The 15,562-nt window shown below is 36.4% G+C and overlaps 1 protein-coding gene across 1 annotated transcript in view; it reads left to right on the top strand.

Moving 5' to 3' along the window:
* The window catches only part of LRP1B (LDL receptor related protein 1B), a 288,470-nt gene that overhangs the window by 241,918 nt on the left and 30,990 nt on the right, over positions 1–15,562 (top strand). The window contains exons 74-79 of the mRNA XM_041473230.1: positions 1,398–1,621; positions 1,879–1,985; positions 3,707–3,823; positions 5,661–5,834; positions 6,360–6,485; positions 13,562–13,726. Of these exons, the coding sequence (XP_041329164.1) occupies positions 1,398–1,621; positions 1,879–1,985; positions 3,707–3,823; positions 5,661–5,834; positions 6,360–6,485; positions 13,562–13,726 (913 nt within the window). The remainder of the gene's footprint in view (positions 1–1,397; positions 1,622–1,878; positions 1,986–3,706; positions 3,824–5,660; positions 5,835–6,359; positions 6,486–13,561; positions 13,727–15,562) is intronic.

Raw genomic sequence — 15,562 nt, forward strand, 5'->3', positions numbered from 1 at the left:
CAAGAATTAAAAGCAGTTTGGACTAAAAATACAGTTAGTCTTATCTGAAAATCCCCTTTTTTGGTATCTGGTCCTTTCTGTGAATGTTGATTGTATAGTAACAAAGAAAAAAGTTTGTTGTATGGAAATGCTACTCTTAAAAAATTCTGTTATTTGTGGAAGCATATGCCACCACTGTCATCATTTCATACCAATGATGGTACAATATCTTATTTAACTTTAAAAATCAACTGTGACCCTATTCTTAAAAGAATTGCTGTTTTGTAAATGCAGTGACTGATTTTGCTGCTTTGCTATTCCTCTAAATAGAAAATCAAGGTTCTACCTATCTATAATACATACCTTCTGTGAAATTTTTGCAGAATTAAAAAGTTTATGAGCAATGAACTCAATATATTCACCATTGTGGTCCTGTTATTTCACCTAGAGAATTAAATGACCTTTATTTTATGATGAAAATAGTTTACAAATGTCTTGTGGTATTAGGGACTGATACTCTGACACTTAAGGGAAAACAAGTTATTTTAGGATTTTCTTTCCTGGTTTTCAGTTATGTGGCTTAGTAGCATTTCATGCTTCATTTTTTAAGGAATATCTGGGTTTTTTCATAATTTAACTTGATATAGTTATAAGGAAATAAGCAAACAACTGTATGTGTATTTATCTCATGCTGGTCTTGAGGTTTTTATGATTCACTGCATTCATGTTAGAAAGAGTTGGGTAATCCTCTTTTACAGGGAATACTCATTTCCACAGGAATTCCAGTAAACTTAAAGAAACTTGTTCATATAAATCTCCTATTTGCAATATGAACTCCTGTCCTTAGCACCATCTTTCAGAGCTAAGCCTTAATGATTATGGAAAAAAAATGATAGAGAACCTGCAGTTGATAAATTTAATGTTATAATCAGTCAAGCATCTTTTATGTGTGAAGATGAATATTCATGAATACGGAGGGAATTTTATGCAGTTTTCTAAATGCACTGATTTTCTCTATCCACTCCTCAGGATGGGCTCACGCTGTTTTCACTGAGGGCTTTGGGATAGAACACCATGGAATAAAATAGCTGAAGAATCTTAAAATTTCCTTTTCCTTTGGTTTCAAATTACAGTCCAAAACACTTGTTTGCTTCAGTATCAATAGGTCAAGTAGCTGATGTCAAAGTGACTTCTCCCTAATGTGGGTAGTCTTAAACTTGAGGAAACAGATTAGAAGGAAGAATTGCCTTGTTCCATGGAATAGAGGTGTCAGCAGATCCCTCAGAGCTGAACTCCTGCAGGTGCAGTTTAAGTCTTTCCAACGCAGTATTTCTGTAAAAATGACACAAACCTGTGGCTGTGCAGCTGCTGTGAAAGGCCATTTCCACAAATCTGACTGCACCATCTGTTCTTTTTAGTGCCCAGAGTTCAAAAGGCCCAGGGGCATTGCTGTGGACTGGGTGGCTGGGAATATTTACTGGACTGATCATTCCCGGATGCATTGGTTCAGCTACTACACAACTCACTGGACCAGCCTCAGGTACTCCATCAATGTGGGACAGCTGAAGGGACCCAACTGCACCAGGCTCCTCACCAGCATTGCAGGAGAGCCATATGCAATTGCTGTGAATCCTAAAAAGGGGTATGTATCCTTCAACATCACTATGATTTTGTAATTCCAATAAAATTGCAAAACGCAACAAGGGAAAGAAAATTATGTCTGCAATTGTCTAAACTTTTCCAAGTTGTTTATTTAATTTCCTGCTCAACTTACTTAAATGTAAATCAAGACTTCCACTCGGCCAGGAATGTTGAAAGGCTCACAACAACTGAGTATCAGTGAAGTGTTTTGAGGCTCTGTGCAGGCATTCAGCTCAATTTTTGTGTTTAATATTTCAGGATGATGTACTGGACAGTTATTGGGGATCGGTCTCACATAGAGGAATCATCTATGGATGGTACTCTGAGAAGGATACTGGTTCAAAAGAACCTGCAAAGACCTACAGGTGAACACCTTATTTTTCCCAAATACCTGGTACTCACTAACTCAGAAAGATTTCAGTTTCTCAGTTAAAAAAAAAAAACCAAAAAAAAAAACAAAAAAACCAAGCAACAACAACAACAAAAAAAAACCTGATCAAACACCCAAGAAATGGGCATTTTCCTATATTTACTACCTGAAAATACTTTAGTAACATTATTCTGTGTTTTCTTTCTTTACTTCATAGTAGAAAATAGATGTTCATGGAGTTTTTTAATTTTTTTGTCGGATATTTAACACAGGTCCATATAGAGGGACTGCAAAGAAAGAATTCAAACCTTTAATGTTTCCTCCCAAATGGGACTTTACTAATATTATTTATACTGTTCTTGAATTGATTACCACATATGGCTTTCCTATTTCAAATAAGAGGGAGTAAGAGTTTGAGCATTTGGGCTTGAGTCACACAGAAATGGCTATCACAGGAGTGTTGTATGTATACAACAAATAGAAATACTTTTAGCTCTGATACCATGAAAGTACATTGAGAATGCTAGTTATGTATTAATTTGTATTTAAATCTTCTCATTAAAATGCAAAGAATAATTTAAGGCTGGAAAGTGGGGACTGCTTCTTAAGCATGCCCTTTACAGGTCCCATGTATCACACAGAAATGACACATTGTGATTGCCTTTTACCTGAAATTATTGTCTTCAGCCATATCCCTGAATGCCAGTGTTTCTTTAAAAGAGGGTTTTTTTGAAATGGAGTTTTAAATGTAAACATATTTCACTGGTCTGTGAGTCAGATTTTCTCCACTTCCTCTCATCTATCTGTAGCTGATTAATTTATGACCTTAAGAGGAGTATTTTCGCTGTTATGTATAATTTCTTTTGATGTATTTTTTCTGACTTACCTACTTACATAAATAGGAAGAAAAATACCTTTTCCCATTCTTGTTAAAGATGCACTGCAACTTCAAAAGCTCAGAATGAAATTATTTTATGGTTCCAATATTTTCTTCAGGCTGAAGTTTTTGACAGACCTAAAATGGCATATTAACCATTTAATCTTCCTCTGTGAAGCATGGACTACTTGATTTAACTATTTAATTATTGCCAAGAGGCTGGGTATTTATAATGTCAATGATCTTTTATTCTCTTTTGTTTTCTTTTCATATACAGATGAAAAAATATATTTATAGCTATATATCTTCCAATATTGCTGTTTAAGTCTTGCAGCAGTAATGTAGTTAAAATAATCTGATTTTTAATTCTGCAAGACTGCATGGGAAGTCTCAGTGATAAAAATGAGAACAGAATTCAATATGTGTGGAAACAGGGTGCAAAGACTCCATGAATTCTGAATGCCTTGTTTTTAACACAGGATGACACTGGTGCAATTGGCATATTAGATTTTGGTTGGGAGAACGGGTCAGAGGAGTTGACTCTGTATTTAATTCCCACCTGATATTTCTGTCCCTTCCTGCTGGGGAGAATGGGTTAGAAAAGGTGCTGACCTTTGGCAGAGTAAGGTAAAGAAAGTAAAAAACCGTGGTTGCCCCAAGGGAAAGGTTTAAGTGAGAGCTGTTATACTTTATTCTCTTTGTTTTCCAGTCAAATCTTTTCATTGCTGCAATATTTTGTGTACATAAGACTATGAATGACATAAAAATGTAGAGTTATAGAAAAATCCTAATTTTTTTTCGGGTTTTATGTTCCTATTTGAACTTTATCTCCTTTGTAGGTCTCGTGGTTGATCAGTTCAGCCAGCGCTTGTTCTGGGCAGATTTTGAGTTGTCTGTTATTGGCAGTGTTCTTTTTGATGGGTCCGACTCAGTTGTGTCTGTGAGCACAAAACAAGGTATGGAGAGCCTTGGTATAACATGATTCTCATTTTATTGTATTTTATTTGGCTGAAGTTTCACTATTCAGAGGAACTATGTAAGCAAAAAGCAGTGATTATTGAGTAATTTTTTGTGCTTTTGTTAGACAAAATGTTTGTGCTTCAAACATTATCTAAGCAAGTGTTTTAGGTAAGATAAAGATAATTTCAGCTTTAAGATAATCTGTTAAAATTACCTTAGGGGAACAAAGATTCAATGATATGTCAGATTTCCAAATATAGGTATTACTGAGTAACATTGTGATTAATATTTAGGCTTGATCTCACTTGGACTTCTATTAGAGCTGCCTGCATTGAACTGGAGTTTTAGGGGTTGTAGAACAGCTGATCTGAATCAGTTCTGGGAGAATAATGGGCTTGGCTTTCAGGTCAGTGAGTAATCACAGAATTCTGCTAACAGAATGTGAATAAGAAAGTTCCTTTTGATAAAAAAAGGAGATTCTGGTGAAGCAAACTGTTTTCAATTGCACTATGGCTTTTTAGCAGTTTGTTAAGTAAGAAATTTATGAAATTTGAGTAGAAAATTAAAGGGACACATTAAAAAAATATTTGAAATCAGCCTTTTGGGGAGGATTCATTAGTGGGCAGCTGGTTCTGGAGAATTGTCAGGGTGTTATTATACCTGGTGCTACTGAGTGTTTTAACCCAGAATTCACCTGGATATTCTGGAATACACTAGGAGAAATCTCCCATAACCCTACTTGGGCAGGACAAGATTGAAAACATCTTATTTTGGTTTAAAAGCATTTTATTCCACAATTTGTATCAGTATACATGAAGATAATCATCTGAAGAGAGATCACTTTGGGTGTAGGGATCTGACCACAACCTCCTCTAGCACTGGACCTAAGGAAAATTGGGGCAGTTTAGAAATTGCTTTGCAATGAGACTAAAACCTTCAACCCATTGAATGAAACAAGCCTAAAATAATGAATTAGAATCCATTCATATTTTTATGAAAATGAAATATTGAGTACCAAGCACTGATAGCATGAAAGAGCAATAGGAAGAAATAAAGGCTGATTGATGAAACTAAGTAAATACAAGGGAAATACAAAACCATTTTTAGAGTAAAAGGTGAAAATAGCAGGCACAAGGTATCACAAGGAATATATTCTGATTCTTTATGGCTTCAGGAAGAGATGCACCTCAGGCAAAGAAGTTTTAGTTAGAAGCCATTGCTTTGTTGAGGGCAAGTGTGAAATTCTACAGCCAGTTGTACACAGGAAATCCAACTGATACCCTAAGAGGCCCTCAGAGCTCTTAAAAATGTGGAGTTGGTAGAGTTAACAATTCCTTTTGCATTAATTTACTGTAATTATGAATTAAAACAAGTGTGGTACAAAAGCTAGCATTTCAAATATGTTAGGAAGGAGCTGAAGAAATGTTTTGTCGGAATAATTTCTTTGATGTGAAGCCAAATGACCTCTTTCTTCCTTGTCACATACATCTAGTTAAAGTGTTGTACCTCAGGTACAACAAGTAGAACAAGTCTGCTCTAATTAGTGAGTTGTTACTGCAGAGTTTCTTTTTATTTCAATGATCAGCCAGTTTCTGAGGCTCAATTGTGTGGAAAACTGATAAAAATCTTGACATTTAAGTTGTCTGCAAAATGGGAAGGGTTCCTTTGGGGAAGATTGCTTTTTTTAAAAGTAATTTTTGTGAGGACCAAACGAGCTGCCTGAAAAATAATGTCCTTAGGTGCTAATCACAGTAATTAAGCTTTTATTTTAAAAAGTCATTTATTATTTGAATATGAATATGTATTTGTATTTACTATCAATTTTTATTCAAGGTTTACTGCATCCACATAGAATTGACATTTTTGAGGATTACATATATGGAGCAGGCCCTAAAAATGGTGCATTTAGAGTACACAAATTTGGCAAGAGCCTTGTAGAATATCTAAGTGTGGATGTTGATAAAGCAAAAAGTGCCTTGATTTTTCACCGCTACAAACAAACGGACTGTGAGTAAGCATAATTACTTTAAATACTTTAAATTCAACCTCAGGGGGGGAAAAAGTAACCAAGTTGTATAAATATAAACCAGAGCCTGATTGTACAAACTGAAAATAGATTTAGTCATATTTCTTTATATAATTTTGATATGTTTGTACCCTTTTCAAAGGATGCTGGACAAATTTGTACAGAAATGCCTTTTGTACCTGCACTGTAACTGAGATATAAAGAGAATTAGAAGAGAGATGAATAACAATCCCTCTAGCCAGGAGCAAATGAAATTTTTTAGTCCATGTTACCAATACATTTTTTGGTAATGGAATAAATTCTGTCCTTCTGTGGGTCTTGCATTGCTGTTTGGGGGAGTGTGTTCAAACAGACTTGAGGCTGTTGATATCCTGGGAAGTGGAAGTGTATCAGAATTTTTGTACCTGATTATTTATCTTTTCTTAGCTTTAAAACATCGCTCTGAATTTCTTAAATAAATAAATAAATATATATCAATATTTCTAATATTTTGTCTTTTTAAACAGTGCCTAACCCCTGCTTGGACCTGACGTGTGAATTCATTTGTTTACTCAACCCTTCTGGTGCAACATGTGCTTGTCCAGAAGGAAAGGCATTGATGAATGGAACATGCATTGATCAGAGCCTCCTAGGTAGGTACTGAGAACTGCAGGAAAACCAGAAAATAAACAGCTGGTCAGTTTTGGTCACTGCTAAAGGCCAGGCTGGCTGTGGGTGCAGAGTTTTGTGATGTTCAATTAATTAGCTGAAACTGAAAGGTGAAGGAAAAAAATCTCTGATTCAAAAAATACCTCCCCTGCTAATATTCATCAAAATGAAAAATGAGCTTTCAGCTTAACTGATACAAGGTGATTAAAAGTGAGTGTGTATAAATACTGACCCAAAGAAGTTTGAAAAGCACTGAGATGTTTTGGATCCCAAATTAAAAGTGAGTCATTCAGGAGAAAAAAATTAACACTGCGGCAATGGTGAAAAGGAAGTGAGAGCAACATAGCAAATAATAATGACTTTGAAGAAACAGTCAAAGGAAGAAAAAAAAAACCTTCAGCATTTTTATCTAAAATTATATATTCTGGGAACCTCTGTAATGACTAATACTGAGACACAGGAAACCAGAATTCATGAGAAAAGAGCCTTTAAGTTCGTGATGTGTTTTAGGGGTAGGGAGGGAATAATTTCTATAGAATATTATTAAGTACTTTAAAATGACTTTACTCTAATTTAGGCCAAACCTAGCTTGGTCACACTGCTGGAATGATTTCTTAGCCAGCTTGAATTTGTAAATGTTCTAGAAATCACAGAATAGCATTTCTTGTGTTTATTATGTGTATTAGGATGTTTTTCTGATGTTTAATTCTGGGCTCAGAAGTGCAAGTGATGGATATTTTGGTGAGATCCTCTGTGCTTAAAGTGCTCAATTGAGTAATTAAATTAATTTACCTGAAATGTCATAATTCTCTGGAGGAAATCTCACCGATCTATACTACCTAGGCTTTAAATATTGAATTAGCAGGACTGTGTTTTAGTGGTTCATGATGTGATATTAATAAAACTGTCCAACTCTGGACACAAATCAGTCTGAACACTCTCCCTGCCCAAGTGTCAGCTCTTTGTCCATCTTAGGTGGACACATATCAAGAATTTCTGCTGTTACAGCACCACCTAAAATTTATTTCAAATTACCTGTAGTCACTACTTAGGTGTTGAAGAATGGACAAATAGAAGGAATTTGTTTTTCACTGCTGACTTGTACCAGTTTGTACTCATAATTTCAGTAATGCTCCATTTTTACTGGTGGGTAAAGGATTGTGCTGTGGTAATGTTTTCAGGAATGTGTGTTTTTATTAAAGAGAGATCTGAAGAGGTCTTTAAATGACTTGTTATAAATTTTTATGGGCAGACAGGAAATGCCTAGACAAGCATTTTTAATATATTGATAATTTTCAGTACCTTCCCATGGCTGCAATATCTGTTACGACTTTTTAAAGGGCTGCTGAGTAAGTGTTTCCTTAGTTTTTTTGTTTACAATCATATTCTAGTAATGCCTAATGTAGGCTTTTTCTTACTTCGTCTTTCATCTATGCTATTTTTGTAATAATATTTGTAGTATCACAGATTACAAATTACGAATGAAACTTCTGTATTACGGTACTCTCTAATAATTTTTCTGCACTATTTTGATTTTTCTTTTTAAGTAGAAGTGGATGTTAAATGTTTGCCTCTTGCTGAGACTCCACTTCAGTTTCCAAGGACTAGCAGAGTTTCTGGAAAGATCAGTGCTGACCTCAAGATCAACATCTTGACCTGATACATGTTTATAATTAAAGGCTGACTGACAGTCACTTGCTATTAATAGGTCACTTATAGCCTGAAAACCAACAAAAAAATCAATTTTTTGATTGAAAATCAGGTCCTTTTCCTTTAGGAGGTTATACAGTATGTAATAAAAAACTAGGAGCTGCAGTTTTCCTTTTCTGATGAAGATCTAGAAAATGTATGTGAAATAGTCCAGACCCCACACATTCACCTTGTTTAAAGATATTCAGAACATTTTTGGCACAGTTAAGGATGGCAATAACCCAAAACAGAAAATCCTGCCTTACTTGACTGTACATTGTTGAAGGGAGGCTATACAGACATAATTTTTTTCTGTTTCTCTCCAATAAAATCCTGATTCAAAGTCGGTCAAAATATTCTTGTTGATTTTGGTGGTCTTCTGGTTTTTGAGGTGTTCTGGTTTTATTGTGCTTTAACACAGCTATTTTAGGTCATGTAAGAAGCCTTTTACTCTTAGAAATTAGCAGCAATTGTGGATATCAGGAACTTGTAAGGTTGAACTGTACTTTTTGAATAATATATAATTCAAGTTACAATAGAAAATAGTAGGATCTTGAATATTCATAATATTTTTAATGCATTTGATTGTTTTTAAGTCTTTTTAAATGCAGTAAGGAAACTACTGGTAGATTTCCATTACTTGGCAGAGCCAAAATGGGACAGCCATCTCCATTTCAATTCAATTTCTTCTTAGTCTGTCTACCATAAAGGTTGGTGACTGCAAGGTAATCTCAGTCTTGCTCTGTTCCTTGTGCTACATCCCAAAAACTGACTCAGATTCTTGTTCAATGGATTGCTCTGTTTCTTCCTTTTTTTTTTTTTTTTTTTTTTTTTTAATCAGAAGAAAATTAGCTAAGTCCTAAAATTCTGCATACTGCTCCTCCTGGCTTGGTCCAATGTTTTTTTTTCTTCATGAGCCATACATGAGGAATTTTAAATATTGACTCCTCAGTGGCTTTCTGGAGGACTGAATCCAGATTGCCTCAGACAGCTGTTTCTTCAGCACCTCAAGCAACTGAAGAGAAACAGCTTCTGGGCTTGATTTGGAGTTTTCAAGCTGGAGTCATTACAGCATATGGGTGTGTTGCATCACTGAGAATGTTTTATTACAACTGAGTGAGTACAAGTTCCAGTGTTTTATGAGATAAGCTTCCATCTCATTTCTCCCTGGATGACTGTGACTGACAGACCAGAGTTCTTTTGGGCTTTATTTATTGACTGAAACAGGCTGGACTTTTTCAGTTTAGAAGCTACCCTTCAGTTTTCCTACAGGATAGAGCAGTGTACTACCTCATTTTCCTAAAAGAGACCCCTGGATTTGCATCCACTGGGTTTCTTGTATCTAATTGTCTGTAGCAAAATGAAGCTAAAAATGTACCCAGAGGATGAGAATGGAGAGAATTGCACTGGAGGAAGACATTGAGTCCCACAGCTGAAAGAGCAGGAGTAATGAAAACTTCCAAGAGTTCCCTGTTCTGGAGCCTCACACTTATCACTTTCCTCTTAAGAGGGGAGCATTTCTGTTCTTTTGGTTGAATGGAAAGAATTCCAAAGACACAGAACTGTTTTTTCTTCTGAATAGAGATGAAACATTTAATTTATTGTGTTGCTTCCCTCAGCACGTCTCTGTGGGGACTTGCCCACTGCATTGCAGGCAGAGAAGGTGCTTTGGCTGGGGTTGGAGAGATTCATCCCTGTGTTCCTTCTTTTTCAACCCCAAAGTCTGCCTCAGGGAGGAGGAGCTACTGCACTTTGGTCCATGCCATCTTCTTAGGGTTTTACTGCTTTTCCAGACTTCTTAGATTTCAGAAAAACGAGGGTCACGAAGAAATCTGCTGCTGGTTTGGAAGAAAAAATCTGTTTACAGCATTACTTCTGTATTTACAAAGGGGTCATTGTTGGGAGGTTGTTTCCCAGTGCAGAAGAGAATGGGTGCCAGTTAGATTTTCACACTCTGCATTCTTTTCTTTGCCATTCTCTTCCTTTTAAAATAGTAGAGAAAACAGATGTTTTAAGAGGGAAAAAAAAAAAAAAAAAGGGAAGGGAAAACAAAGAAGCCATTCTCTTCCTTTTAAAATTGTAAAGAAAACAGATGTTTTAAGAGGAAAAAAAGAAAAAAAAAGGAAGGGAAAACAAAGAGGAGCATCTGTCTTACAGCCTTCAGACAAAATTTGGGGAGAACAACTTGTTCTGATACTTTTCAGCATATGGCAAATTGGCAGGTGTGGTACAACTCTCGTCTGAATGAAGATTTATAGAACCTTACCTCAACATTAGAACTCTGCTCTCTGTCTTTATTAGATGCATTCAGCTCAGTAAAGGATGAGCTACACCTTTGTCCGAGGGAGAGCCAAGAGTAAAGAACTTTCTGCCCCATGGGATGAGCATTTCCTACTGTGGGGGAAACTGGTTTTGTCCCAAAGAATGTAGATCCCAAACCTTGTGCTCTGTAACATCATCTCCCCATTTAACTTGTCTAGAGCAGAAATTGGGGGATACTCCAAAAAGGAGAAAATAGCAAAAAGGTGCATTTTTCTCAAGAAAGAATAGAGCTGTTATAGAAATGCCAATAGAAGGTGTGTCATGTGTGAGGGAGAGGAATGGAATGTCAAAAAATTGAAGTGAAAGAAAAAAATACCAGCAAAGCTTTGATTTGCTGTTTTATCAGTGTTTTGTCTTTGTAAGATTTCCCTTTTGATTCCAGTAAAAGGGAAGAGTCAATGATGAAGCTGATAAGACAAAGTCTATTAATGTTTGTGTCAAACAGTTTTAGTGGGAAGAAAATCATAAGAGAAATGGCAAATCAAAATTCTTTGATTATGTATTAAAGACGTTAAGATTGAAATAGGCAAAACAAGGCAGCAGAAGACTAAATATCCACATTAGAGGAGAATATATAAAATTACATTATCTGTAATCCTTTCTTTATTTCATTTTAGAGGGATTCAGTAGCTTGACTAGAGGTAGTATAACAAGTGAAATTATATACCTCTGTCATTTCAGAAGTGAGAGGAGCAGATGAGAGGGGTTTAAGTCTGAGTTTAGCAAGCTCAGAGCAGCATTGAACACATCTGAGTTAGAAACTTTTCTGATTTTGTCTTTTTAACAAGTTTGTTCCAAGGGTGTGTACTTGCTAGACCTGTTCCCACTTCTTCTTTCTGAGGTATTTATTCAGTAATTCCAATTAACTGTATTCAGCTTTTTCTACTAATTCTTCAGTATTTTCTCCTGTATTCCTTTTCTTCCTGTCTTCTCCTAGAGAACCATTCTGCTCATGTTTCCCACACAAAGGCAGGCATGTCATCCCCTTTTTGTACTTAGTTGATGTGAATCAGTGTAATTTGTTTCTTGTATTTACCTCCAGACAACAAAGCAGTAGCATTAAACCCCATATATTGTTCAAGTCTAATACACTATTTTAAAACTGCCTTTTCCATTGCATCTTTCAATCCTCTTTTTCAGCTTATTGAAAGTCCAAAATTGCTGTATTACCATTTCTCTGTTCCATATTAGAGTTGTACTGAAACTCTTGAATTTAAAATGTTTCATAGAGAACAAAATCAGTAGTAATTTACATTTTTTTCTCCCCAAATTTTATATCTTAATTTTGTGGAATTGCTCTAAAAGAGAAATAGAACATGTTTTTAATGCGCTATCAGAAAGGTTCATAAAAATGAGCTGTTGTCTGTACGTCACTGTTATTTATCCTGTTTTTGTCAAGTTCTGCTCCATAAACTCATGAGTAATGATAAGTAAAACAGATAAGATAAGCAAAACAAAAATAGACCTTCTCTCCAATAAGATATGCTACATTATCCATTCAAACAACTTCTGTAATGAGTAAGTGAAGAACGGTTCATGGAACATCAAAGGATTTAATGAACCACCCAAATTAATAAAACACTGAAGCATCCTCAAACTTCCAAATACAAAGTAGCTTTCTTACAGCAATTGTATATATACAGGGTGGATACTAAAAAATCAAGTAAAAACAGGATTTCATATTTTTATTGTAAAGTCGTGAAATAATGAGGCACCAGTCAGTCTGGAAATTAAAGATTTGCTGCCTAGTTGCAGCTTAATTTTAGAAAGGTACAATTATCTGAAAGATGACAGTTTCCAGAAGTTTTGTTTAAATAGGTTCCATCCCAGGTTTTGTGTCAACATTCCTAATCTCTGCACTTGCAGCACAATATGTTTCTTTAAAACTCAAAGGAGGTGCTGTGCCTGTGCCTTGCCAGTCAATGTTAGACCTCAACCAGAAAGGGACAAACAGGAACTTTGGCTTTTTTTCATTACTTGTTTGACTAAAGCAGATGAATTCAGCAACACTCCTGCACTGGATGTATTATTGAAAAGTTCTTGGTACTTGTGGCATTTCTGTTGTTTAAAGCCTTGTTGGCTAAATTCCTGGATTAGTTAGGAAGCAGTCTGGCTTCACAGAATTGTTTTGCTATGTGACAAATGAAGTCTCACTGCTGAAAGTGTGATTTGGGCTGGAAAGGTGCTTTTCTGCTTCTTTAGGATTACAGTTGATTGTATGTTTGAGCATTGTATGAGTGCTCATCTATAATTAATTTGCTGTTGTTATCATTGAGTGATTTTATACCTTGTTCATTGAAATTAATAGGAGGTTTACTGTTCAAAGTGTTTTGAGAAGAGGCAAGACTAAGCACAAAAGATCTTTACATGAAGAGTGAATCTGGCCTGATCAGAGTTTGTGTCTCCTTACACCTCATCACTAAGAGGGTGGCACTGCTGCCATAAGAAGTGTGATTGCAGAGCAGTAGGCAGCTTCCCTTCTCAGGGATTTTACAGTCTGAGCAGAAAAAAAAAATAAATTAGCAGAAAATATTAATTAGGAGCAACAAGTCTGTATGCAAATAACTATTTTGGAAGAGGAATTAAAGGCTACATAATTTCCTTTTAAATATTTTGGACAGGGCCTAGTTAAGAAGGCTGTTAGTTAGCAGAGAATGTGGAAGAGAAATCCAGAATTAAAAAGGGCTGATGTCACCAGAAAATGACTGAGAAGTTTTCTGAGGTCTCCCAGATGAAACCAACATTCAATTTTCCAATTCTCAAACTTGGAATTATAGTTTCAAACAAGAATTCGTACTATCATTACTCAGATCCCTGTGCTGTGTGAGAGCTCTCACCAGCCCTACAACCCCTGGCAACCTTTCCAGGGTTTATGGTCCCCAAATTGTGGGGTTTTTCTGTCACTTTGCAAACAGAAGGCACAGTTCACTTTCTCCATTCTGAAAAGTGGTATCCTGCCCCTCACTGACAGAGATCCGTGGCTGTGTTTGAGGCAAGGCTCTGTTTTGCCAAGCTGGGGTTGTTGGAGCTGTGTGTGTTCTTGCTGCAGATGACAGCTGTAAATTAAGCTGTGAGAACGGAGGGAAGTGCATCATAAATGAGAAGGGGGATGCCCGCTGCCACTGCTGGCCAAGCTACTCTGGGGAAAGGTGTGAAACCAACCACTGCTACAACTACTGCCAGAATGGAGGAACCTGTGGGGCTTCTCTCCTTGGTAAGTATTTCTGAACAGCTCTGTCTTGCTGGTATACCTGCATTAAATGCTTGAATTTGTTCCTTTTAATTTTTTTTTCCTTTTTCTCTTTATTTGCTTTGTCTGTACTTAAACAATGTGCAAAAAAATAGCGGAATATTCCACACATATTCTTTGTAATCAGTAGGGGTTTTCATTCACTTATCTGGGTGTTTCAGCACAATTAAAGTCTATACCAGAAAAGGAAGAATAGAAGTAAATATTCAGTGTAATGACACACGTGTTGTGGTGTAGCAGTGGAATTGTAAAGCAAAATGTCCAGTCAAACTACATCTACAACAAGTCCAGACATCTTCTTTACATTTATAACCATTCATGCCCTAAATTTATATATGCATACACAGAGATATTTGCTTAAATACCTGACCTCAATCCTTTACCTTTGTCCTACTGGAGTTCACCAAACAGGAATTTTACTCACCTAATTCTCTGGAAGACTTTGTAGATGAGAACTCAGATCCTTCATTTCCCTGAAGGAATCTGAAATTATATCTCCTGGGTTCAGGGGGTTTATCCTGTTAAAAAGCAGGAATTTGACAATTGGTCTTTGTCCCTAACATATAAGCTTTTGTATCTTGTATAATGTTTGAGCTAGAGAGGAAAAGTGCAAAAAGATGTCCTCTAAAATATAGCAATTCTGTGAGAAAGGAGAAATAGAACTCTATTTTCTGCTTCAAGGAATATTTAAATATTCAAAATACAAGAGCTGGAGAAGAGTTTGCTTCTTCTTTCTCAGAAGCTTTCTTCTTAAGATGCTGTGAATCATTTTCTCCTGTGTGATGAAGTGGCCACCACCCTCTGAAACAGTCCAGGCACCTGACCTTGAGAAGTTTGTGACTGCTCATCAGAGATTCCTTCCTGTAATGCAGAATTATGCATCTGAGTCTCTGTGGCAGAAAGGGCTTAGATTGTAAAGATTTCCATTACATTCCTTACTAATTAACCTATGTAAGCCTATGTAATTTGCTAATTTAGCTCCACTTGCTGGCTTCTCTGGAGCCTCCTCCCATTGACTGAGGCATGGTGGCAAAATTCCAAATAAATGCAAGTCTAGTAATTTATTCTTTCAGTTCTGAGTCGTTGAGGGTTAATAATGTTGTTCATAATAATGACTAAATATCAGAAAATGAGAATTACTTGTACTGGAAGCTGATGAATTAGCCTTTAAACTGCTCCTAACATCTGATGGAACTACTGGCACAAGTGATAAGCAGCGATTTTTATCAATGTAGTGAGATCAATAAATGCTAAGTGAGGATGTGCAAGTGAGTGGAAGTGATGGTTTAAATGGTGTGCAGAGCTTCCTCATCATCTAAAGAGAGGATGTTTATTCCCACATTTTTACATGTCTGGCATCTAATTGATTTTTTGTGGGGTGAGAAGGCTTAATAAAATTAATAACTTGGCTCCTGGAACTCAGCTCTGTTGTGAGTCCTGCAGAGACCCCAGGGTTTTATTTAATCCTTTTTTTTTGGCAGTAGCCACAGGGCTCACTCACCTCCAGCAGTTTGTTTTCCCTCTCCCAGGCAGCTCACACTTGCTGTGTTCACACAGCTATGCTATTGCATGGATATTTTTAATTTTCATTTTCCTGCTAAATCCAGCCTCTGAAATCTCTCAGCCTTGCTAAAAGAATTAGTGCAGTGAGTTTTGCCACCAGTGTGTAAAGGCAAGATATGAGCAGGGTCTACAGTACACTTTGTTTAATTCTTAACATGGGCCTGAGAAGGGCAGGAATCAGCCAGGGAAGGACAGAAATCAGCCTGGGGATGAAGGAATCAGCCTGGGGATGAAGGA

Source organism: Pyrgilauda ruficollis, unplaced genomic scaffold (assembly GCF_017590135.1).
Source record: "Pyrgilauda ruficollis isolate IOZ18807 unplaced genomic scaffold, ASM1759013v1 scaffold3, whole genome shotgun sequence".
NCBI classification, from domain to species: Eukaryota; Metazoa; Chordata; class Aves; order Passeriformes; family Passeridae; genus Pyrgilauda; species Pyrgilauda ruficollis.